The following is a 24,924-nucleotide window of genomic DNA, read 5'->3' on the forward strand; positions in this document are numbered from 1 at the left end:
TCTTTTGGTTTCAGATAAATTCACTGATTGCCCTTCTTATAGAACATTCCCCAATTCTAGGGAATTTTAAAGAATCAAACCAATACATCAACTATCACATTAGCCTCTTTTTAGATCCTATTAACTTTAGAATGAAGTACATCAGAACTCAGTGATTTGTCAACCTGTAGCTCCAACAATTTGCTCAGTTCCACTTCTCTGGTGATTGTAACTTCCTTGAGTTTCTCACTCCCTACCATTTCCTGGTTTATAGCTATTTTTGAAATGTTCCTTGTATTGTCCACAGTGAATACCGATGCCAAATACATATTCAATTCATCTGCTCCTCCTTATGTCTGTATTAAACCAAAAGAAGTGCAAATGCTGGAAATCAGAAACAGAAACAGAAGTTGCTGAAAAGGTTCGGCAGGTCTGGCAGTATCTGTGAAGAGAAATCAGAGTTAACATTTCAGGTTCAGTGACCGTTCCTCAGAACAGCTGAACCTGCTGAGGTTTCTGTTTTGTGATTTTTTTTGCTGTTTTCCATTGTGATTCCACAAGCTCACTTTCTGTAAGACCATTGTTCATTTTACTAATCCCATTCTTTCTTAAAAGTTTATAGAAACTCTTGCTATCCATATTTATATTTCTAGCTGTCTTTCTCTCATATTTGAATTTTCCCCTCCTTATTAATACTTTAGTTAATCTGTGTTTTTTTTGTGTGCTATCCTTGCTGCTCAACTTTGCACCTTTCCTTTAATTTTGATATTATTTTTGTAATAACTCAGGAAACCCGACTGGAAAGGAACATTGTTTCTTGTTGACATCAAAATAGAGCCACTACACCCATAGGCTAGCACCAGCCTGGGATCGACAGTTCTGCAGACCCATCTCCGAGTCTGTTTTCTAAAGGGCTCAGGTGATGGGTTCCAGTCTAGTGCTCATTACCACATGAACTCATAGTCAACCAGCTTCACGAGGAGATTAATTGTTGTTTCCCATGGACCTTGTAGGGGTTCTAACAATCTTTAACCTTTCTCTGTTACCCATGATATTAGTTCCTCCCTTAGAATATTTTCTTTCTCATTGGAATGTATCTCTTCTGTATATTCTGGAGAATCCCTTTAAATATCTGTCACTGTATCATTATTGACTAATCCTGTAAGTTAATTCGTTCATTTATTTTAGCTAGCTCTACTTTCAAGCCCTCATAATTGTTTTTATTTAAGTTTAAAATACTAGCATTGCATCTCGTCCCTCTTCTCTCAAATAATGTCAAATTCAATCATATTGTGATCCAGCCACGGAATAATAGCACTGCAAGTTCTGGGCCCCATAAAAAGCAACAATTGAAAAGAAAAAATAATTATTGGGATGTAGCTGTCACTGGTTGTCCAGCGTTTACTGTCCATCACTAATTGCCTTTGAAATGGTGGTGGTGAGCAGCCTTTTTAAACTGCTGGTAGTGCATACTGTTAGGCCTTGTAGATGGTAGACGGACTTCAGGAGTCAGAAGGTGAGTTATTTGCCATCTGGAGTTCCAGGGTTTTGACCCAATGTGAGTGAAGGAACACCGATATATTTCCAAGTCAGGATGGTGTGTGGCTTGGAGGAGACCTTGCAGGTAATAGCGTTTCTATGCATCTGCTGCCCTTGTCCTTGTTCTTGTCCACGGTAGTGGCTCTGGTTTTGAAAGGTGCCTTGATAAATTCCTACAGTACATTTTGTGGATGGTTCACACTTATTACAGAGCATCAGTGGTGGAGAGAGTGGGTGTTGGTGGATGTGATGCCAATCAAGTGATCTGGTTTGTTCTGGATGGTGTCAAACTTCTCCAGTGTTGTTAGAGCTGCATCCATCGAGGCAAGTCGGGAGTGTTCCATCATAGTCTTCACTTGTGCCTTTTAGATGGTGGATGGACTTCAGGAGTCAGGAGGCGAGTTATTTGCTACAAGATTCCCCTGACTACTGTTATAGCCACATTATTTGTATATGGCTAGTCCATTTCAGTTTCTGGGAGAAAGCGAAGACTGCAGATACTGGAGATCAGAGTCAAGAGTGTGGTGCTGGAAAAGCACAGCAGGTCAGGCAGCATTCGAGGAGCAGGAGAATCAACATTTCAGGAAAGAGCCTTTCATCAGTGTCTGGTCAAAGGTCAAAGGCCCAAAGCCTTTCAGTGATGACAATGCGATTGCATGTCAAAGGGTGGGGATGACGAGACTCTCTCTCTTTTTGGAGATTGTCATTTTCTGACACTTGAGCGGTGTAAATGTTACTTGCCAGTTGTCAGCCCAAATCTGGATATTGTCCAAGTCTTGCTGCATTTAGACATGGACTGGTTCAGGATCTGAGGAGTCCCAAATTTTGCTGAACATCGTCCAATCATCAGTGAACATCCCCAATTCTGACCTAATGATGGAAGGAAGACTATCGATGAAGCGTCTAAAGATGGTTGGGCCCAGGACATTATCCTGAAGAACTGAGATGACTGACCTCCAACAATGACAGCCATCTTCCTCTGAAATAAAAATGATTCCAACCAGTGGAGAGTTTGTCCACTAATGCCCATTGATTCCAGTTTTGCTAGAGCCGCTTGAGGCCACATTCAGTCAAATGATTCCAGTTTTGTCAGGGCTTCTTGATACTTACTCAGTCAAATGTGGCCTTGATGTCAAGGGCTGTCACTCTCACCTCACCTCTGGAATTCAGCTCTTTTATCCATGTTTGAATCAAGGTTGTAATGAGGTCAGGAGCTGAGTGACCCTGGCGAAACCCAACTGGGCATCACTGAGCAGTTTGTTGCTGAGCAGATGCTGCTTGATAGCGCTATTGCTGACCCCTTCCATCACTTTACTGATGATGGAGAGTAGACTGATGGAGCGGTAATTAGCTGAATTGAATTTGTTCTGTTTTGTTTTGTATATGGGACATATCTGGACAACATTCCACATTGTCAAGTAGATCCCAGTGTTGAATCAGTACTAGAACATCTTGTCTAGCAGAGTGGCAAGCTCGGAAGCACAAGTCTTTAGTACTATTGCCGGAATGTTGTCAAGGCCCATAGCCCTTGCATTATCCAGCACCTTCAGCCATTTCTTGAGGTTATACGGAGTGAATCAAACTGGCTAACGACTGGTATCTGTGATGTTGGTGATCAATGGAGGGGGCTGCAATAGATCACCTACTCGGCAGTTCTGGATAAAAATTGTTGCAAATGTGCTGGGCTCCTCATTATTGGCGATGGCGTTTTATGGAGCCTCCAGTTAGTTCTTCAGTCATTCATCAATGTGACAGGACTGCTGAGCTCAGATCTGATCGGTTGTTTGTGAAATCACTTAGTTCTGTCTATCACTTGCTGTTTATGCCATTTGGCATGCAAGTAGTCCTGTTTGGTAGCTTCACCAGGTTGACACCTCATTTCCAGGTATGCCTGCTGCTGCTCCTGGTATGTCCTCCTGCACTCTTCATTGAACCAGAGTTGACCCCTTGGTTTGATGGTATTTGTGGAGTGGGGGATATACCAGGCCATGAGGTTGTAGATTGTTTGTACATTGTAGACAGTGTAAAGTATTTTCAGTATGGAAGTGGGGCTTCCACAAGGACTGTGCGGTGGTCATTCTTACTGATACTGTCATGGATAGAGACATTTACAGGTGAGGATGAGGTCAGGTATGTTTTTCCCTCTTATCGGTTCCCTCACCAACTGCCACAAGTGAGCAGCTGTGTCCTTTTGGACCTGACCAGCTCAGGACATTGAAGCCCCAGCCAGAGTACATTCTGCACTCTTGGCACCCTCAGGATTTCTCAACACAGAGCAGTAGCAACTCATCAGCCGAGGGGTGGTGTATAATAATTGCCAGGAAATGTACTTAGTCATAGAGTCATAGAGATGTACAGCATGGAAACAGACCCTTCGGTCCAACCCATCCATGCCGGCCAGATATCCCAACCCAATCTAGTTCCACCTGCTAGCGCCTGGCCCATATCCCTCCAAACCCTTCCTATTCATATACCCATCCAAATGCCTCTTAAATGTTGCAATTGTACCAGCCTCCACCACATCCTCTGGCAGCTCATACCATACACGTACCACCCTCTGCCCCTTAGGTCTCTTTTATATCTTTCCCCTCTCACCCTAAACCGATGCCGTCTAGTTCTGGACTCCCTGACCCCAGGGAAAAGACTTTGCCTATTTATCCTATCCATGCCCTTCATAATTTTGTAAACCTCTATAAGGTCACCCCTCAGCCTCCAACTGAGGCTGTTTTCCAGGGAAAACAGCCCCAGCCTGTTCAGCCTCTCCCTATAGCTCAGACCTTCCAACCCTGGTAACATCCTTGTAAATCTTTTCTGAACCCTTTCAAGTTTCACAACATCTTTCCAATAGGGAGGAGACCAGAATTGCACACAATATTTCAACAGTGGTCTAACCAATGTCCTGTACAGCCGCAACATGACCTCCCAACTCCTGTACTCAATACTCTGACCAATAAAGGAAAGCATACCAAATGCCTCCTTCACTATCCTATCTACCTGCAACTCCACTTTCAAGGAGCTATGAACCTGCACTCCAAGGTCTCTTTGTTCAGCAACACTCCCAAGGACTTTACCATTAAGCGTATAAGTCCTGCTAAGATTTGCTTTCCCAAAATGCAGCACCTCGCATTTATCGGAATTAAACTCCATCTGCCACTTCTCAGCCCATTGGCCCATCTGGTCCAGATCCTGTTGTAACCTGAGGTAATCCTCTTCGTTGTCCACTACACCTCCAATTTTGGTGTCATCTGCAAAGTTATTAACTGTACCTCTTATGCTTACATCCAAATCATTTATGTAAATGACATAAAGTATAGGGCCCAGCACCGATCCTAGTGGCACTCCACTGGTCACAGGCCTACAGTCTGAAAAACAACCCTCCACCACCACCCTCTGTCTTCTACCAGTTCTGTATCCAAATGGCTAGTTCTCCCTGTACTTGCCCTGTTTGAATTAATGCCATGAGACATCTGGGGGGTATCTTCCTCCAGAATAAATCCAGCAGTGTTCCACCTCTGCTGGATTTGTCCTGCTGGTGGGACAGGACATACCGCAGGATGGTGGTTGAATTGTCAGGAAGGTATGATTCCGTGGAGTATGATTATATCAGGCTATTGCTTGACGAATCTGTATGGTATTTCTCTCAGTGTTGGCACTGACCCTAGATGTTGATGTGGAGGATTGACAGTATGAGGTTGTTGATGTCGTGTCTGGTGCCTAGAGAGATGTTTAGATGCTAGAAAAAGTATCTGTATCACCAGATTACTGGCCCACTGAGAATGCCACTACACCATCACCACTCAGCTTGTTGGAGATGATCATTTGCTGGCAGTTGAGATGGTTCGAATGTTTCTTGCCACTTGGCAGTCTAAGCCTGACGGTATCCAAATCGTTTTGCATGGACATGAGCTGCAACAGTATCTGGGTAGTTACGACTGGTATTGGTCATTCAACTTATTTTGCTAGAGCACCTTTAACATCCCAATAACTTGGAAGAGAATTTACAGTACCACAAAGCATTGATCTGTCCAGTTTCCCTTCATTCCCGTTCATGAAACACTTCAGGAATTAGATTGGGCCTAGTGGCTTGTTAGGTCAAATTGCAGTGGGTCTGGAGTCACATTTAGACCAGAGTGAGTCAAGACAGCAGATTTCCTTCCCCATCAGTGAACCAGACAATCAGCTATAATTCCAGGTTTGTCTGCTGTGTTGGAATTTGAACTGAATCCCCAGAAAATTTATCTGTATCACCATATTATTGCTCCGCAGAGAATCCCATTATGCCATCTCTTGGCTTGTTGGTGATGGTGTAGTGGGCGCTTGAGCTCGTTCAAATGTTTCTTGCCACTTGACTGCCCAAGCCTGATGGTACCCAAATTGTACTGCAATTGGGCATGAGCTGCAACAGTATCTGGGTAGTTACAACTGGTATTGGTCATTCAACTTATTTTCCTAGAGCACCTTTAACATCCCAATAACTTGGAAGGGAATTTACAGTACCACAAAGCATTGATTATTCAGTAAATGTACAAAGAGTTATAAATGTGTATCAAGGATAGAATAAGCATTAGTTCAAAAAGAGAATGAAACATGCATTCAATTGGGAATGAAAGACACTTGCAAGTTGTGCTGTATCAAAGTGAATAAGGGAGCTTTGTGTGTTACTTTACTCACTGTCTGTTTTAATAAGGAAGTTCATGGTCAATGCATCAATGGCTAGAACAAGATATATTTGCAGTGCATTAATGACTGAATGATCCCACAGCTAGTTAAACATTAGAGAGAACAGCAGCTTGAATAGATAGCCACAGGCAAGCAGGAAATTGCGACATTTTATATCATGAGATAATAATGCACAAGAAAGGTCATCCAGACCATATCAACTCATCCACCCTGCACAGCTCCCTTTGTAGGATCTGAAAGTCTCCAATTCATTCCAGTGCTATCTCCAGGACAAACAACAACTACTTGCATTTAGACAGTGACTATAAACGATATCCCCATATGTTTCACAGGATCATTATCAGAGGGAAAAAAAGTGAACATTGAGACACTTAACAGTTCTGTAGATGTTTAACAGCTGCTGAAGCTTTCTGCTGTAGCTCAATAACAAGGAAAGCAAAGACTTCTTCCCCCACAAACTTAAAACCTTAGGAAGTGTACACATTTGTAGGGAAGCACGGTGAGATTCCACAAACAGCAGTGTGACAGTAACTGGTTTGAAGTGATTAATGTTAAACAAGACAACATTACAGAAATGTTCAGCACTCCCTGGGCAGGTAGATAGGGCTTCAGTTTAACAATCTATCTGAATGACAGCACCTTGTGGGATGTAGGCTCAGAGTTGTGGCTTTAAGATTCTCTGCTCTAAGCCAAATACAAATTGCGCCCTGGTGGTGTAGTGGTAATGAGATAGGGTTAGTATTCCTCACAGTGATGTACGCATCACTGGCAAGGCCAATATTTGTCCCCTTTCCCAAATTATCTGTGGACTAAATAGCTTGGGTTACCATTCCAGAGGGAAGATAGGCCAACCACATTGCTGTGGGGTCACAGCCTCCTACTGACACACAACACGAGACAATCCGGCCTCGAACCTGCACCACTCTTCGATCAGATTTGTGGCTAATCTGTATGTGTCCCAAATTCCCCATTCCTATCAACCCTGGTAATCTCTGATTGCTGTTCCTAATAAGAATCTGCTGACCTCCATCTTAAAAATATTCAATGACCCAGCTTTCACTGCCTTGTGAGGAGAGTGATCCCCTAATTTTCAAATGTGCCCTTTATTCTGGATTAACCCCAAAGGAGCAACATCTTTGCTGTATCCAGACCATTCAGGATTTTGTACGCTTCAATCAACTCCAATGGAAACAAGCCTAGCCTGCCCAAACTGTCCTCGTAAGACATTGCATATATCAATCTAGTAAATCTCTTTTGAACTACCCCAATGCATTTACATCCTGCCTTAAATGAGCAAACCCAACTGCACACTGTATTTGAAATGACCCTGACTTAGGGTCAACCTCTGAACAAAGTTCCTTTCTGAGGTATCTTAGCATCTCAGATTCCAACCCATCATCCTAAACTGAAGTTCCTGAAGCAGCAGCCACATTTATTACAGAGGTAGTTGTTGTGGATCAGGCAGGTTTCCACCATTCCCCATATGCTTCAGCTACCACACATCGTCTCCCTGCCATCGCTAATTTATTTTGTTTAATTTATTAAGCTTTCAAACTTTAAACTGTCACTCATTGATTATTTGTAGTTTTATTGAATAGCTTAACTAATTGAGCACTAAATTCAGCACAGCATTTAGGCAATAGACAATAGACAATAGGTGCAGGAGTAGGCCATTCAGCCCTTCGAGCCTGCACCGCCATTCAATATGATCATGGCTGATCATTCCTAATCAGTATCCTCTTCCTGCTTTATCTCCATAACCCTTGATTCAATCTCCATGGTTTGAATGTGCCCCAGCTTTGAGAAAATGGTAAAACTCAGCAACGTGCTTACCTCATTAATGTCTCTGGATCTTAGCTTTCAGGGCCGAGTGTGGGTCAGTGTGAACAGAGGAGGCAGGATGGATCATAGTGTTCTGCTGTATATTAACAATCAAGATCTTGATGCGTAGGAAATCTTTATAAAGTTTTACAAAGTTAGAAAACTTGGAATCATTGTGATCAGTGAGGAGGACAGTGTAAGACATAGACAGGCTAGTGGGGTGAATAGATAGATGACAGATGGGGTCCAGTGCAGAGAATTTTGAGATGATGCTTTTTGGTAGGAAGAATATGGATGGTCAATGCAAAATAGGCAACATACATGTAAAGGGATTATAGGATCAAAAGAATCTGTGTATATGTACATAGTTCATTGAAGAACTGACGGAGAGAGCAGTTGATAAAGCACTTAATATCCTGAACTTTATTAACAGGGGCACAGAGCACAAGAGCAGACAGGTCATGCTGAACTTGTAAATGACTCATATTAGAGCTCAGCTGAAGCATTGTGCACAGTTCCCCATGCCACTTTACAGGAAGGATATGAATGCATTGGAGAGACAGTGCCAACGAGATTTACAAGAATGGTTCCAGGGATGAGAAACTCCAGTTATAAGGATGACTGGAGAAGAAGGAAACCTGTTTGAAATTTTCAAAATTGTAAGAGGACCAGTTGGAGTCAATGGGAGAGACTGTTCCTGTACATAATGAGATCAAGAATGTGAAGGCGCAGACTTGAAGTAATTTTCAAACAAAAAGCAAGTACAAGGTGAGAAAAAGACCTTTTCAAATAGTGAATGGGTTGAGTCCATAATTCACTCCCTGAAAGTATGGTGGAGGCAGGTTTAATTGAAGCATACGAAAGGGCATTGGATGGTTATTTAAATAGGAACTATGTGCAGAGCTATGGGGAAAAGGTGGGAGAAGGTCATTTGTCGAGCTAGTGCAGACATGATGGGCCAACGGCTTCCTTCTGCTCTGTAACACTGCTGTAATTGTGTGAGCTTGGAAAGGGACAGCAGGGTTTTGAGGAAAGATCAAGGTTATAGAGGATGGGAGATCAGAATTGACATTGAATCAGAGAATGGATGAGAGTTTTCACAGCAGCTGATCTGAGGTAGGGATGGAAACAAGACAGGGTTATGGAAAGTGGACATCTGTTGTCATGGTGATGGAGAGGGTGTGATGTTAGAATCTACATTGATACAGCACCTTTCATGATTCAACACACTCTACACTAAAGTAAATATCTTTGAAGTGTAGTCAGTGTAGTGGCAAAAAGACAGAAAATTTGCATGGTGCAAAATCCTACTGACCACGATGGAATGAATCATGAATAAACTACCTTTTGCGAATTTGATTAAGTGAAAGATATTGGGCAGGACTCTATGATGACTCCTGATTATCTTTAAATTCTGTGCAAGAAATCATTGTATCCCACTGAGAGAACAGGCAGAACCTGAATTTAACAAACAACTGAAAACCACACCTCCGAACATGCAGCATTCCCTCAGTGTATCTGCAGGCTCTCAGCTGAGCCCATAGGGACTTAAGTCCTGGAACTGGGCTGGGCTGGGATCTACAATCCTTTGACTCAGAGGAACAAAATGCGACTGTAAACCAAAGCTAACATCAGAACCTATTCACCTCTCTGTGTAAAGAAGAACTCAGTGTGAAATTTGTCTTTTACTAGGTTGTCTTACAGCTTCCTTGCCCATCTGGGAGAATTTATTAGGAAGCATTTTTCAAGTTTAGCTTCTGTATTTTGTTAACCGTCTGTAAGATCATTCTCACAAATCTTCATTCTTGGCCCTAAAGCTTGAATCTCATACTCTCCTTGTGAAGTAATCACTAAGAATGACAGTGGTGGTAAACAAATACTCCTGGGATCACAGGTTCAAGTCCCACCTGGGCAGCTGATGGAGTTTAAATTCAGTTCCTAAATCTGGATGTTAGTATTGTTACTGGTGACCATGACAACTCTCACTGGCTGACATGAAAACCCATCTGGCTCACTAATACCCTTTGAAGAGGGAAACGTGTCATCCTTCTCCCGTCCAGTCAACAATTTAATCCATACAGGCAACAAGATGGCTGACTCTTAACTGCTCTCTGAAATGTATGAGCAAGCAACTCAGGTCAGATGCGTTGGGGCAGAATTGTTAACTTTATTTCCAACACCCACATCCCCAGGAGAATAAACTGAGAGAGGGCTCAGTTAACTGTCACCATGTTACCTCTACACCAAATTTGTCCTGACCTAACTGAATGCTGCAAACAGACTCAAGAAGCTGAAAGAGTTCCTCCTGAGGGTCTCTGCATTCTTGTTCAGCAGCCCGTACTTTTACCTGTGCCTCAGCAGCAGCAATTGGGTACAATTAATGCATTACATATAGAGTGCTTGGTGTAATGGTGCAAAGATAACAATCCCTCCCTCAATGTCAGCAAAACTGAAGAAGACGGATTGCACCTAAATTGGAAGGGGACTAATATACTGGCAGGGAAATTTGCTAGAGCTGCTCGGGAGGATTTAAACTAGTTAGGTGGGTGGTGGGGTTGGGGGTGGGGGGGGGGGTGCGGGAGGCGGGGGGAGCAGGGAGATAGTGAGGAAAGAGATCAATCTGAGACTGAAACAGTTGAGAACAGAAGTGAGTCAAACAATCAGGGCAAGCAGGGACAAGGTAGGACTAATGAATTAAATTGCATTTATTTCAATGCAAGGGGCCTAACAGGGAAGGCAGATGAACTCAGGGCATGGTTAGGAACATGGGACTGGTGTATCATAGCAATTACAGAAACATTGCTCAAGGATGGGCAGGACTGGCAGCTTAATGTTCCAGGATGCAAATGCTACAGGAAGGATAGAAAGGGAGGCAAGAGAGGAGGGGGAGTGGCATTTCTGATAAGGGATAGCATTACATCTGTGCTGAGGGAGGATATTCCCAGAAATACATCCAGGGAAATTATTTGGGTGGAACTGAGAAATATGAAAGGAATGATAACCTTATTGGGATTGTATTATAGACCCTCTAATAGTCAGAGGGAAATTGAGAAACAAACTTGTAAGGAGATCTCAGCTATTTGTAAGAATAATAGGGTGGTTATGGTAGGGGACTTTAACTTTCCAAACATAGACTGGCACTGCCATAGTGTTAAGGGTTTAGATGGAGAGGAATTTGTTAAGTGTGTACAAGAAAATTTTCTGATTCAGTATGTGGATGTACCTGCTAGAGAAGGTGCAAAACTTGACCTACTCTTGGGAAATAAGGCAGGGCAGGTGACTGAGTTGTCAGTGGAGGAGCACTTTGGGGCCAGCAACCATAACTCTATTCGATTTAAAATAATGATGGAAAAGGATAGACCAGATCTAAAAGTTGAAGTTCTAAATTGGAGAAAGGCCAATTTTGACGGTATTAGGCAAGAACTTTCGAAAGCTGATTGGGGGCAGATGTTCGTAGGTAAAGGGATGGCTAGAAAATGGGAACCCTTCAGAAATGAGATAACAAGAATCCAGAGAAGGTATATTCCTATCAGGGTGAAAGGGAAGGCTGGTAGGTATAGGGAATGTTGGATGACTAAAGAAATTGAGGGTTTGGTTAAGAAAAAGAAGGAAGCATATGGAAGGTATAGACAGAATAGATCAAGTAAATCCTTAGAAGAGAATAAAGGAAGAAGGAGTATACTTGAGAGGGAAATCAGGAGGGCAAAAAGGAGACATGAGATAGCTTTGGCAAATAGAATTAAGGAGAATCCAAAGAGTTTTTACAAATACATAAAGGGCAAAAGGGTAACTAGGGAGAGAATAGGGCCCCTCAAAGATCAGCAAGGCAGCCTTTGTGTGGACCCATTGGAGATGGGGGAGATACTAAATGAGTATTTTACATCAGTATTTATTGTGGAAAACGATATGGAAGGTATAGACTGTAGGGAAATAGATGGTGACATCTTGCAAAATGTCCATATTACTGAGGAGGAAGTGCTGGATGTCTTGAAATAGGTAAAGGTGGATAAGTCCCCAGGACCTGATCAGGTGTACCCGAGAGCTCTGTGGGAAGCTAGAGAAGTGATTTCTGGGCCTCTTGCTGAGATATTTGTATCATCAATAGTCACAGGTGAGGTGCCGGAAGACTGGAGGTTGGCAAACGTGGTGCCACTGTTTAAGAAGGGCGGTAAAGACAAGCCAGGGAACTATAGACCAGTGAGTCTGACCTCGGTGATGGGCAAGTTGTTGGAGGGAATCCTGAGGGACAGGATGTACATGTATTTGGAAAGGCAAGGTCTGATTAGGGATAGTCAACATGATTTTGTGCGTTGGAAATCATGTCTCACAAACTTAATTGAGTTTTTTGAGAAAGTAACAAAGAGGATTGATGAGGGCAGAGCGGTGGATGTGATTAATATGGACTTCAGTAAGGCGTTCGACAAGGTTCCCCATGGGAGACTGATTAGCAAGGTTAGATTTCACGGAATAAAGAGAGAACTAGCCATTTGGATACAGAATTGGCTCAAAGGTGGAAGACAGAGGGTGGTGGTGGATGGTCGTTTTTCAGACTGGAGGCCTGTGTTCCGTGGAGTGCTACAAGGATTGGTGCTGGGTCCTCTACTTTTTGTAATTTACATAAATGATTTGGATGCAAGCATAAGAGGTACAGTTAGTAAGTTTGCAGATGACACCAAAATTGGAAGTGTAGCGGATAGCGCAGAGGGTTACCCCAGATTACAACAGGATCTGGACCAGATGGGCCAATGGGCTGGGATATTGCAGATGGAATTTAATTCTGATAAATGCGAGGTACTGTGTTTTGGGAAAGCAAATCTTAGCAGGACTTATACACTTAATGGTAAGGTCCTTGAGAGTGTTGCTGAACAAAGAGACCTTGGAGTGCAGGTTCATAGCTCATTGAAAATGGAGTCGTAGATAGATAGGATAGTCAGGATGGCATTTGGTATGCTTTCCTTTATTGGCCAGAGTGTTGAGTACAGGAGTTGTGAGGTCATGTTGCAGCTGTACAGGACATTGGTTAGGCCACTGTTGGAATATTGCGTGCAATTCTGGTCTCCTTCCTATCAGAAGGATGTGTGAAACTTGAAAGGGTTCAGAAACGATTAACAAGGATGTTGCCAGGGTTGGAGGATCTGAGCTACAGGAGAGGCTGAACAGGCTGGGGCTGTTTTCCCTGGAGCATCGGAGGCTGAGGGGTGACCTTATAGAAGTTTACAGAATTATGAGAGGCATGGATAGGATAAATCGACAAAACCTTTGCCCTGGAGTCAGGGAGTCCAGAACTAGAGGGCATAGATTTAGGGTGCGAGGGGATAGATATAAAAGAGACCTAAGGGTTTTCACACAAAGGGTGGTACATGTATGGAATGAGCTGCCAGAGGAAGTGGTGGAGGCTGGTACAATTGCAATATTTAAAAGGCATTTGGGTGGGTATATGAATAGGAAGGGTTTGGAGGGATATGGGCTGGGTGCTGGCAGTTGGGACTAGATTGGGTTGGGATATCTGGTCGACATGGATGGGTTAGACCGAAGGATCTGTTTCCATGCTATACCTCTCTACAACTCTATGACTCTATGAACTATTCATCAACTACTTCACTGGAGCTGAGGTGGAGAGGGTTGAGAGCGTCATGTTCCTAGGAGTGACGATGACCAATAATTTGCCTTGGTCCTCCCACGTAGATGCAACAGTCAAGAAGGCACAACAACACCTCTGCTTCCTCAGGAGGCTTAGGAAATTCAGCATGTTCACAAGGACCCTCACCAAACTTTACAGAAAGTGTTCTATTTGGGGGCATCAAGGCTTGGTACGGTATCTGCTCTGCCCAGGACTGTAAGGAACTACAGAAAGTTGTGAACATAGCCCAGACCATCACCCAAGCCAACCTTCCATTGACTCCATCTACACTTCTCATTGCCCCGGAGAGGCAGCCAACATCATCAAAGACCCCTCCCACCCAGTTATAATCTCTTCCAATCCCTTCTGTCAGACAGAAGATACAAAAACTTAAACACACGTACCAACAGGTTAAAGAACAGCTTCTTCCCCGCTGTTATTAGGCTGATGAATGGACCTCTCTAACTTCAAACCTCATGTTGATCCTGCTTTTGTATACCTCCTGTGCATATGTAATCTTATATACCTCACTCTGTCAAAACAGTCTATGATCTGCATGTCCTTGTATGTTATGATAAGCCTGTAGTGCACGCAAAACAAAACTTTTCACAGTACTTAGGTACATGTGACAACAATAAATCAAAATCAAAATCAGTGACACACACAGAAGCAGACTGAGTGGAGCTTCATGTGGTTAAGCTGAACCCACGATGAGGGCCCGCAGTATCACACTGAGCTTCCCTGTCTCCTCCCTTTGCCCTACACCACTCCCAGGTCAACTCATTCCCCTTCATTTACCCCTATCTTTGGCAGCTTCACAGTAAGTTTCCATTCTCTGAAATTCTCTGCATAACCATCTTTTAGCTCCTCCTTCTCCAATCTGTTATTGTTCAGGTTGTAGCACATTATTCCCCATTCTCTCTGAAAGATTCTGGGTTGTTTTATATGTTAAAGCACTCAATGTGTGAGCTTTTGCAAGGAGATCGTGTCCATTTACTCAGTACCCCTCTGTGCTTTCAGCTGATCTCATGACAGAATGCGTTTCATATATTTCGAGAGTTGGTGTCCTGCCAAACATATTAATTTAGTTAAAGTGCAGAGCAAACACTGATATATGGCCTAACTTCAACTTTGGAAACCAGAGTAACAATTCCCCCGATCTTACAATCTCTCAGTAATTTTAGTACCAATTAAACTATAGATTTACAAATATTGAATAAAGTTAAAATTGTCCCAGGAGTAATTTATCTAATTTTGTTTTCCTTGATTCTCTAATGGGATGTGGTTTTGCAGGTGAGGCCAGTGTATGTTGCCCTCACCTCAATATCCTCACCTCAGTACCATTTCAGAGGTTGGTTCAGAGGCAACAACGTTGCTGTAGTTTTGCAGTCACATTAGCACAAAGATCAATTTGGGTATCAGGAGGTGGCCATTTGGCAAATGGCTGGGACAAGCTGGAAGTGGGTGTGAGATGATGCCCCAGGCAGGTATAAAAGCCCACTTCCTGCCCGCCTTGCTATGGCATGGCTACCCAGTGAAGAAAGTGCCCTCTCTCTTGCCTACCCTCAGCTGTACCCTACTCAATCTGCAAGGACTCTGAATGGCCTCAGGGCTTTGGGAGGCCTAACTGTGAGTTGACTAATTCCAGGAAAATCACAATGAGCGACTCCTTTCCACTCAGTTCAGACTTCCATCTGAGGCTGAAGAAACCCACAGGGTAAATCCTATCGCAAGGAGGGAGAGGAAGGAAGGAGAAGGAGAAAATAAAGACCTTATTCGATATTGTGACCCAGAAATAGTCCCAAGACCCAGGGGTGGCCCTTATAAGGCAGCAATGCTGAGCTGAAGTGAGTTTATTCAGACATGGGCTAGAGATCAGAATGACTGACAAGGAAAGGTATCTGCTCGCCAGGAGTAATTCTCACCTTACTTTTCGATGGGTGGAGGTGTTGGAGGGTGGAATTATTTACCACAGAGAGCTGTCAAAACTGAGTCACTTATTATATTCAAAGCTGAGAGAGATACATTTTTAATAAGTCAGGGAATCAAGGCTTAGGGAATAAAGGAGGAAAGTGGTCATAGAGTCATAGTGATAAACAGGTCCAACTCATCCATGCCAACCAGATATCCTAAATTAATCTAGTCCCATTTGCCAGCACTTGGCCCATATCCCCCTCGACCCTGCCTACCAGTCATGATCTCATTGAATAGCAGAGCACCCTCGATGGGCTAAATGGCCTACTCTGCTCCACATCTTACGGAGTGAACAATGAGGGTGGACCTGCGTTATCTCAGTAAAACTGGATTCAAAATGCAACAGAACAATCTGTACATTTTCAGCTGACTGTCAGTACGACCCAAATCATGCAACTCAGTTTCCAAAACAGTTCTAATAAGGGAGAGGTAGAATGAAAAAATGAACCGGCGCTGGAGTCTGTGTAAAATTATCTGAGGTGTGTGGGCAGATTGGTTGTTACTGCGTGTGCATTGAATAATTTCTGTTTCTCTTGACAGGTATGGTCTAGCCCTGAGAAATGGCCATGTGTGCCCATTGTACAACTGGTAGGTTGTCATTTTTTAAATGTTATAATGAGGGCAGAGTAATTTATATCAATGACCAGCTAGTCTACAGATGCTACAACTGCCTGTAGAGTAATGCAGACCTCAGGCACCACAGTGTTCACTGAATCCTGAGAACTCCAGTTACTGATCATAACACACACAGTGAGCTGCTCGATTGCTCCACGTCAAGATCTTGGGTGGGAGGGAAGGTGTTGGAAAGGGGCAAACGTGATACTTTCACATAGCCTTGGTCCCACCCATTGGGACAAAAACAGCCAGGGTGATCCAGAATTAAAATCACTCGAGTGAACATGGCTTACTTTTATTAACCAGCTTATGCAGACTCCCTCTGTTGGTACAAATACCTACGGTAACTTCAAGTGAACAAAATGAACTTTTCAAAATGATATGCAGTACAGACCCCTCTTGAGTGCTGTTTTCTGTTTTGAGGTTCCACCCTTAGGAAGGATATATTGGATTTGAGAAAGGGACGCAAGGCAGATTTAAGTTCTGTGGGCTGCTGTAGAAATTTGGCTTGCATTCCTGAGTATAGAAATTTGAAGGGTGATTTAAATGTAGCTATTTAAATTGCCAACGTTAGATTGGAAAAACCACTTTCTCTGATCGGGATTCCTGCACAGAGAGGGCACGAACTTAAAGGTAGAGATAGATGGTTCCGGAAGGATGCATTTCGCTCAAAGGATCATTGAAATCTGAAAGGGTTCAGAAAAGATTTACAAAGATGTTGCCAAGGTTGGAGGGTTTGAGTTATTGGGAGAGGTTCAAAAGGTTAGGGATGTTTTCCCTGAAGTGTCAGAGGCTGAGGGGTGACCTTATAGAGGCTTATAAAATCATGGATGGGATAAATGGACAAAGTCTTTTCCCTGGGGTGGGGGAATCCAGAACTAGAGGGCATAGGTTTAGGGTGAGAGGGGAAAGATTATAAAAGAGGCAACTTTTTCATGCAGAGGGTGGTATGTGTATGGAATGAGCTGTCAGAGGTGGGCGGCACGGTGGCACAGTGGTTAGCACTGCTGCTTCACAACGCCTGAGACCCGGGTTCAATTCCCGCCTCAGGCGACTCTCTGTGTGGAGTTTGCACATTCTCCCCGTGTCTGTGTGGGTTTCCTCCGGGTACTCCAGGTTTCCTCCCACAATCCAAAAATGTGCAGGTTAGGTGAATTGGCCATGCTAAATTGCCCGTAGTGTTAGGTGAAGGGGTAAATGTAGGCGAATGGGTCTGGGTGGGTTGCGCTTCGGCGGGTCGGTGTGGACCGAAGGGCCTGTTCCCATGCCCTTCGGTGGTGGAGGCGGGTACAATTGCAACATTTAAAAGGCATATGGATGGGTATATGAATAGGAAGGGTTTGGAGGGATATGGGCCGGGTGCTGGCAGGTGGGGCTAGATTGGGTTGGGATACCTGGACGAGTTGGACTGAAGGGTCTGTTTCCGTGCTGTACATTTCTATGACTCTATCTGCCAAAGACACTGGGAACATTGATAGTTTGTAATGTTCAGATAGATATGGGTTTGCTGGGGAAGGGAATCAAAGGATATTGATCAATTGATGAATGAGATGGAATGAAGGCCAGCATGATCTTTATGAATGGTAGAAGAGGTTTAATGAACTGAATGACCTACTCCTGCTCCCAATGTTCCTTGAATGTAAGATTAGATTGAAGGTGAATATGTTGTTCTTTAAACCGATTTCAGAACTAAACGTGCAGCAGTTCTGGTTAGCTCTGAATGGCTTGAAAACTGGAAGTAAAACAGAGAATGCTGGAGAAACTCAGCAAGTGTGGCAGCATCTGTGGAGAGAGAAACCGAGTTAACACCTCAAGTTCAATGACTCTTGCTCAAAACTAAAAAGAATTGGAGATGGTGTGTGTTTAAGCTGTTTGGGAGAAGCAAGTGAGGGGGCGAGAAGGTTTGAGGGTGAGAGGGATATGGATCAATAATGTCAGCAGACAGAAGACAAAGGGGGTAGTAATGGCTGTGGAGAAGGACAAGGCAGGACAGTAGAGATGCTGAGTTTCTCCACCATTTCCAGTTTTTTTTATTTCAATTGAACAACATCCTCAGTAATTCGTTTTACTTTTTGACTAGTTTGAATGCTTGTCACGGTCAACTGAGAGTGGTTGATTTGGAACTCGTTGTTTGAGTCAATGCCTGGTCTTTGTCCTGCAGGGTGTACAATCGTTCCTGTTCTCCTGACACCTCGGTGAGATGTTGCTCTGTTCGTAACATGCCCTTTGTAAGGTAAGCTGACAGTCTGAGTGGTGACTCAGTGTATAGACTTCAAACAACAGGGAGAGACACTCTCAGGAACTGCACTGTGGCAGAAGATAATGCGGATTGACTTGACGGAGGAAGGGGTGGTTTAAAACTTTATGATGGAATGTGATGAGAAAGGGCTTAATGAATATGTAGATGGGCCTCTGAGGTGAGTTGTGATATCACTGTGACCTCAGTTGTTGTGTTTTTGTGCTTGACTCAAATCCTTTTGAGAGCTTGCAGCACGTAGTTTTATAACACTGCCATCTGCAACGGCCAGTTACAAAGAAGTTTGTCATGAGCTAAGCTCTCAAATTTAACCTCCGTTCCCAACATTCATGGTGTGGGGAAGATTAAAATGCCACCTCACTTCCCCTCTGAGTTGGAACCCTTCTCAAGTTGAGTTGCTCAGTTCGCTACTCACTAACATCAAATCCCTACAGTGTGGAAACAGGCCCTTCGGCCCAACAAGTCCACACCGACCCTTTGAAGAGTAACCCACCCAGACCCATTTCCCTACCCTATTACTTTACATTTACCCCTGACTAATGCATCCCTGAACACTATGGACAATTTAGCATGGCCAATTCACCTTACCTTGCACATCTTTGGACTGGAAACCCACACAGACACAGGGAGGATGTGCAAACTCCACACAGACAGTCTTCCGAGGCTGGAATCGAACCCAAGTCCCTAGCACTGTGAGGCAGCTGTGCGAACCACACAGCCACCCAGCTGTGGGATGGCATCTGCACCCTGGCAGAGGGGACCTCGAAGGGCTGCTGGGTGCCCATCACCGTGGGATCCTGGAGGTCGACTGAACAATCTTAACAGGCCTCAGTTGGTCTCTAAATGAATTGGCCTCAACCCTTTTGAAAGAGGACTATGCCCCTTCCCCAGTGCCACCTGCAAAAAAAAACCAAGGAGTGGGATGAGGCTGGAGTGCTGGGTATACAGATTGGCAGGATAAACCACCTTTCCTTGGTAAAGTCACAACAGGAGGCCAAGTTAGCCTGACTCTGATTGTTCTCCACATTGACCCTCTGCAGTGTTGCTGTACCTTACCTTCAAAGTGAAGTGCATTCTACTAATGGGGGTGTTGGAATTGTTCGGTAAAAACAATGATGACTGCAGATGCTGGAAACCAGATTCTGGATGGCTTTTGCCCGAAACGTCGATTTCAAAGCTACTTGGATGCTGCCTGAACTGCTGTGCTCTTCCAGCACCACTAATTCAGTGTTGGAATTGTTACTAAGATCCATCAGTGCTGGACTTGCGTAGCATTGAATAAAATTAAGGTTGCCAATTTTGGGTGGACATGTTCCTGGAGATTTTATCAGATGACCTCCTGCCACATGGCCAATATTTTTTCAAGTCATAACATTGAAAGCAAAATGGAGGAAAATGAAAGTTAAAACCTCTCTGACTTTTCTCGCCTGGTGGAAGTGTCCACCAGATGTATTTCGAATTCCTGGGGTGGGATTTGCCAATTAAGATCTAACCGTCAATGCTTTAGGGTCACATTTCTTTGGAGCAGCATGTGAGGTTTTATATCGGTGAGTTACCAGACTGACAGACCACTGGCGATGTGATAGAGAGCACTGTATCTCGCAGATCACTCACCTTTGGGCAAATAGAGCAACCTCCAGTAGGATTGTGCCTTTCCTGTGAAGCTGGAAGAGCCCTACACTGCCTTACAGCATGAATAGGAACAAGGTGGGGCCAGTGCCTTTAGCAGTGGAGACGCCCATCTCAAAAAATAGTTTGTTCATGTGTCACAAAGAACGTATCATAAATCTTAGGATGATTCTGGTTTCGTGTGAATGTTACAAAATCACATTGGCTTGCCTCTTTATGTCACCATCTACCTCAAAGTGGTTCTAAGGCACTGGAGAACTCAGATTGTTAAGTATCAATTCGACACGCTAATCCCTGATGGGAAGCTGGTAATAATGTTGCTAAATTGTTGACTCAGGGGGTTAGGGACATTCTCTGGGGTGTCAGGTCAAATCTCACCACAGCTTGCTGGGTCATCATTTGGTAGTGCAAACCTTGAATGTTACTGAAAAAAGATACCCATTTCATCCAAGACTTTTGTCTTCCACTCATCAGGACAATTTGCAAGAATATCAATTATGGGGGAACACCAACATTTGTACTGTATGAAAAGAGAATATTGATTAGTTGACAAGTGGGCTCTGATTTGTAGAAGCATTGCCATAGAAAGGCACCAGTTAATGATGAATGACAGTTTTGATTGTCAGAGGTTTAATATGCAAGTACAGCAAGTAATTAGGGAAGCTCATAAAATATTACATTTTATTGTGAGGGGTTTTGAATATAAAGGTAGGAAGGTTCCACTTCACTTAGAGTAGGCATTTATGAAACCATTTATGGAGTATTTAAGGAAAGATACATATAAGAAAAAGTTTCCAGGCTGTGACTTGGAATGAATGGACTATCGTATGAAGAAAGATTGGGCTTTGTATCTCCTGGGGGTTTGATTTAACTGAAACATATAAAATCCTGAGGGGTCTTGACCAGATCTATGTGGAGAGGATCTTTCCTCTTATAGAAGAATCTAGAACAAATAGCCGCTGTTTAAAACTCTTGAGTTGCCTCAGTAAAACAGAGATGAGGTGATTTTCTTTTTTCTCAGTGTTGAGTGTCTTTGGAACTCTCTTCCTGAAAAGGTGGTGGCAGTCTAGTGCTTGAATATTATTCAGAGACTGGGTGGATAAATTCTTACTGAGCAAGTGGGTGAAAGGGGGGAAAGAGACAGGTGAGATTTGAAGTTATATTCTGTTCGGCCATGATCTTGGAGTCATTGAGTCGTACAGCATGGAAACAGACCTGTTCCTGCACTTTGCTGAATGCAGTGAACAGAATGTGTCTGCAGTCAGCTGCACCCAGACATCGTGGGACAGACTGTTGCCTCTCAGCGCTCTGTGCTTGGCATTCTGACAAATGAGGCCAGACAGATTTAACTTGAAACAGATAAATTCCAGGTTACTATGTAATCTGCTGTTTGCCGTATCCATGGACACCTCGATGTTCTCTGTCAGTTGCCGACCTTCTTTCATTCATCAACCACACTTAGTTCAGCTAACAACACAAAAAAACGCCTTTAAACTATTTATTAAAATAATGACTTTGCTGGAGCCTTCACCCTGATGATAGCAAGTGGGTCGTAGGAGAGATTTGTGGTCAATGATCCTCCAAATGTGATCCTAAAAATTACTGTCTGATTATGTAATTCCCAGTCTGTGCCCCTTCATCTGAGTCTGGAGTCCTGTATATCAACCCCTCCCTCTGTGTATTCCACCCAATCCTGCCCAACATGCCCTGGAAATGACTTGCATGGAACTGCATCTCTGCAAACATTCAAAAGACTCTCAATCTCTAACATCTGTCCTGGGATTTTGATCATCTTTCTAAAATCTCCTAAGCCTGTGTTCGCTTGTAACTAAAACAAGAACAGAAATTGCTGAAGAAACTCAAATGGTCTGGCAGCATCTGTGAAGAGAAAGCACAACTTTCCATCATCTGTATTTCTTTATTTTGCACTTGTAACTATGTTCTCCTATAACTGAACTGTCCTGTTATTGTATTCTTTTGATACAGTGTTCTCCTGAAAGAGTTTTCCTGTAATTGCACTAGCCTCCAACTCTCTTTCCTGTAACTGTGTTCTGCTATAGCTGCATTTTCCTGTAATTCCAATAATTGCATTTTCCTACTACTGTCTTTTCTTGTAACTGTACTCTCCTTCAATTCTGTTCCCTATAATTGTATTCTGTTTTATCTGCATTCTCCCATAACTGCATTGTGACAAAACTGCACTGTCCTGTGTTCTCCTATAAGTGTGTTCCTTGATAACTGTCTGAAACTGCACTCTCTTGTAACATGATTTTCCCAACTCTGTGACCTTCTGCAACTATAGTCTCCTGTGGTCCCCTGTGACCACTTTCACTTTAACTATCTTCTCCTCTAACTGTGACGACTGGTAAGTGCATTCTCCAATTACTATGTTCTTCTCTTATCCCATCTACTGATAATTATTTTCCTGTGACCATGTTCTCCTATTACTGTGGTCTCCTATAACTGTGTGCTGCTTTAACTGCGTTGCTTACAACCACTTTCTCCTTTAAATGTGTTCTTCTACAATTAAATTCTTGTTCCATAGCTCTCCCCCATAACCGTGTTCTCTATAACTGTGTTCTCTTACAATAGTGCTTTCAGCTAATTACAATCTAACAACATAGTCCTGCTCTTTATGTTCTGTAGCTGCATTTTCCTGTAACCATGTTCTCCTATAACTGCATTATTATATAACTACTCCCTGCTCCCCTCTAAATGCTTGATTTTAAACTGCTTTTATTATTTTCCAGCATTCCTCCAGAGCTCTGTTCTCCTATATCTCCACTCTCCTGTAACTGAATTTCTCATAACTGTGTTTTTCTATATCTATGCTCTCTTTTTCTGATTTTTCTGGTGACTGTGTTCTCACATAAATGCATCCTCCTCCAAATACAGTTTAATAAAACTGCACTGTCCCCTTCCTGTGTTCTGCTGCTGCATTCTTCCATAAGTGTTCTCCTTTCACTCTAATAACAGCATTATTCTCCAACTGCATTACAATAAAACTGCACAGTTTTCAAAATGTGTCCTCCTGTACCCGCATTCTCCTATCAGTGTTTTCTCCTAAAATAGCACTCTCAACGATCTGCTCTCTGGTAAAAGAATGCTCTCCAATAACAGCTTGATCCTATATCTGTATTCTTCTATATCTGCATTTTCCTGTAACTGCATTCACTCAGAACTCCGTTTTCCTGTAACTGTTGTCCCTCTTGTAAATGTGATCTCCTGTCACTGCGATCTCCTGTCACTGCATCTGCCAATAACTATGTTCTCCTGATCTGTGGTCTCCTATAACTGTGTGCTGCATATTTGTGTTCGGTTGCATTCTTATACAGCAGTGTTCTTCTCTTACTGCAGTCTAATTAAACACAGTGTCCTCTAACAGCATTCTCTTTTAACAGCTATAATGGAATTATCCTGAACCTGCGTTCTCATGTAACTATGTTCTCTCTTTTTATAATTCTGTTCTTCTACACTGCATGCTCCTGAAAATACATTCTCCTACTGCTATGTTCCCCGTACCTACATTCTAATATTTCCCTATAATTGGTTTCTAAAGTAGCTGCCTTCCCCTATAAGTGCGTTCTGTAAACAGCATCCTCTGATATTTCATTCTCCTATAACTGCATTCTCCTACTTCTGCATTTTTCTCTAACTGCAATTTCCTATAACAGTAATTCCAGCAATCTCTGTGCTTATCTCAAATTCAACAACATTATCCTCCCATATCTGAAATCTCCTCACTGCTTATCCCATTCGGGAATTCTGCATTCCTCAAATTCTCTTGTCCTTGCACATTCCTGCCTTCTGTTTAGTCCCTTCAAAGTGCAGGGTAGGCACAATGGGCTGAAATAGCCTCCTTTGGGTAGATGCAAGGCACAAAACAATGTATATGCACAAGGAAAATCTGGCATAGGACTTGTAATACAGAAGGCCAGATTAATGTGCTGGGAGACTGAAACAAAGGCAAAATTATAGGAAGGAATCAGACAAGCTAGTAGAGTATTTTTCTTCTGACTATTTTTAAGACAGAGATGAATAGCTTTTTGTTAATCTAATGGGTGAAAGAGTGGACAGGAATGTGGATTTAAAGTTACAATCAAATCAGCAATGGTTGTATTAAATAGAAGAACAGACTTTCCTGTAACAGTATCCTCTTGTAACTGTGTTTGTCCTGTCACTGCATTCGCCTGTAACTATTCTCCTGATCTGTGTTCTCCTATAACTGTGTTCTCCATACTTGTGTTCGGTTGTATTCTCATACAGCAGTATAGGGGTGAATGGCCTATTTCTCTCCTTGTTCATATGTAAGGTACTGTGGGCACTGGAATGTGGAATGTAATTCTGGTGTTAATGCTGGTTTGGACCTATCTTCTCTACAGACATCACCACTTCCTTCACCTGTAGTTCTGACACACCTGTGATTCCTATCCTCACTCACCGTCTAACTTTCCCTTCTCTTCCACTTTGCTCACTGAAGGACAGAGTAAGCCAGACTCTTGTTGAACTGACTGTGGTTATTCAGAGTGAGGATAGGGATCTGAGTGCCATGCTGAGATTACCTATAGAATTGGGGGAGATGTGTGGTGAGGCCTAGCTGGAGGCCTGAGACCTTCTGAGTACTACTTCTCGCCTCACTAATATTCAGGATCCTACCTTACCAAATATTCCAATCAATCTGAACATCCAGAATTCTCGACGTGGTAATCAAATGGAGACCTGGCAGATTCAGCTCGCTGTTTGTTCTGAAGGATCTCCATAATGGACTCTGAACAGCAACATCTGATACGTGCAGCATCGTGGCACGTTG

General features: G+C 43.1%; 1 protein-coding gene across 1 annotated transcript in view; it reads left to right on the forward strand.

The window, feature by feature from the left end:
* LOC140484607 (transmembrane protein 150A) overlaps positions 1–24,924 on the forward strand; it is a 57,582-nt gene that overhangs the window by 13,457 nt on the left and 19,201 nt on the right. The window contains exons 2-3 of the mRNA XM_072583114.1: positions 16,154–16,201; positions 18,390–18,461. Coding sequence (XP_072439215.1) covers positions 16,154–16,201; positions 18,390–18,461 — 120 coding nt within the window. The remainder of the gene's footprint in view (positions 1–16,153; positions 16,202–18,389; positions 18,462–24,924) is intronic.

This window comes from Chiloscyllium punctatum, chromosome 13, assembly GCF_047496795.1.
Source record: "Chiloscyllium punctatum isolate Juve2018m chromosome 13, sChiPun1.3, whole genome shotgun sequence".
In the NCBI taxonomy this organism is placed as follows: Eukaryota; Metazoa; Chordata; class Chondrichthyes; order Orectolobiformes; family Hemiscylliidae; genus Chiloscyllium; species Chiloscyllium punctatum.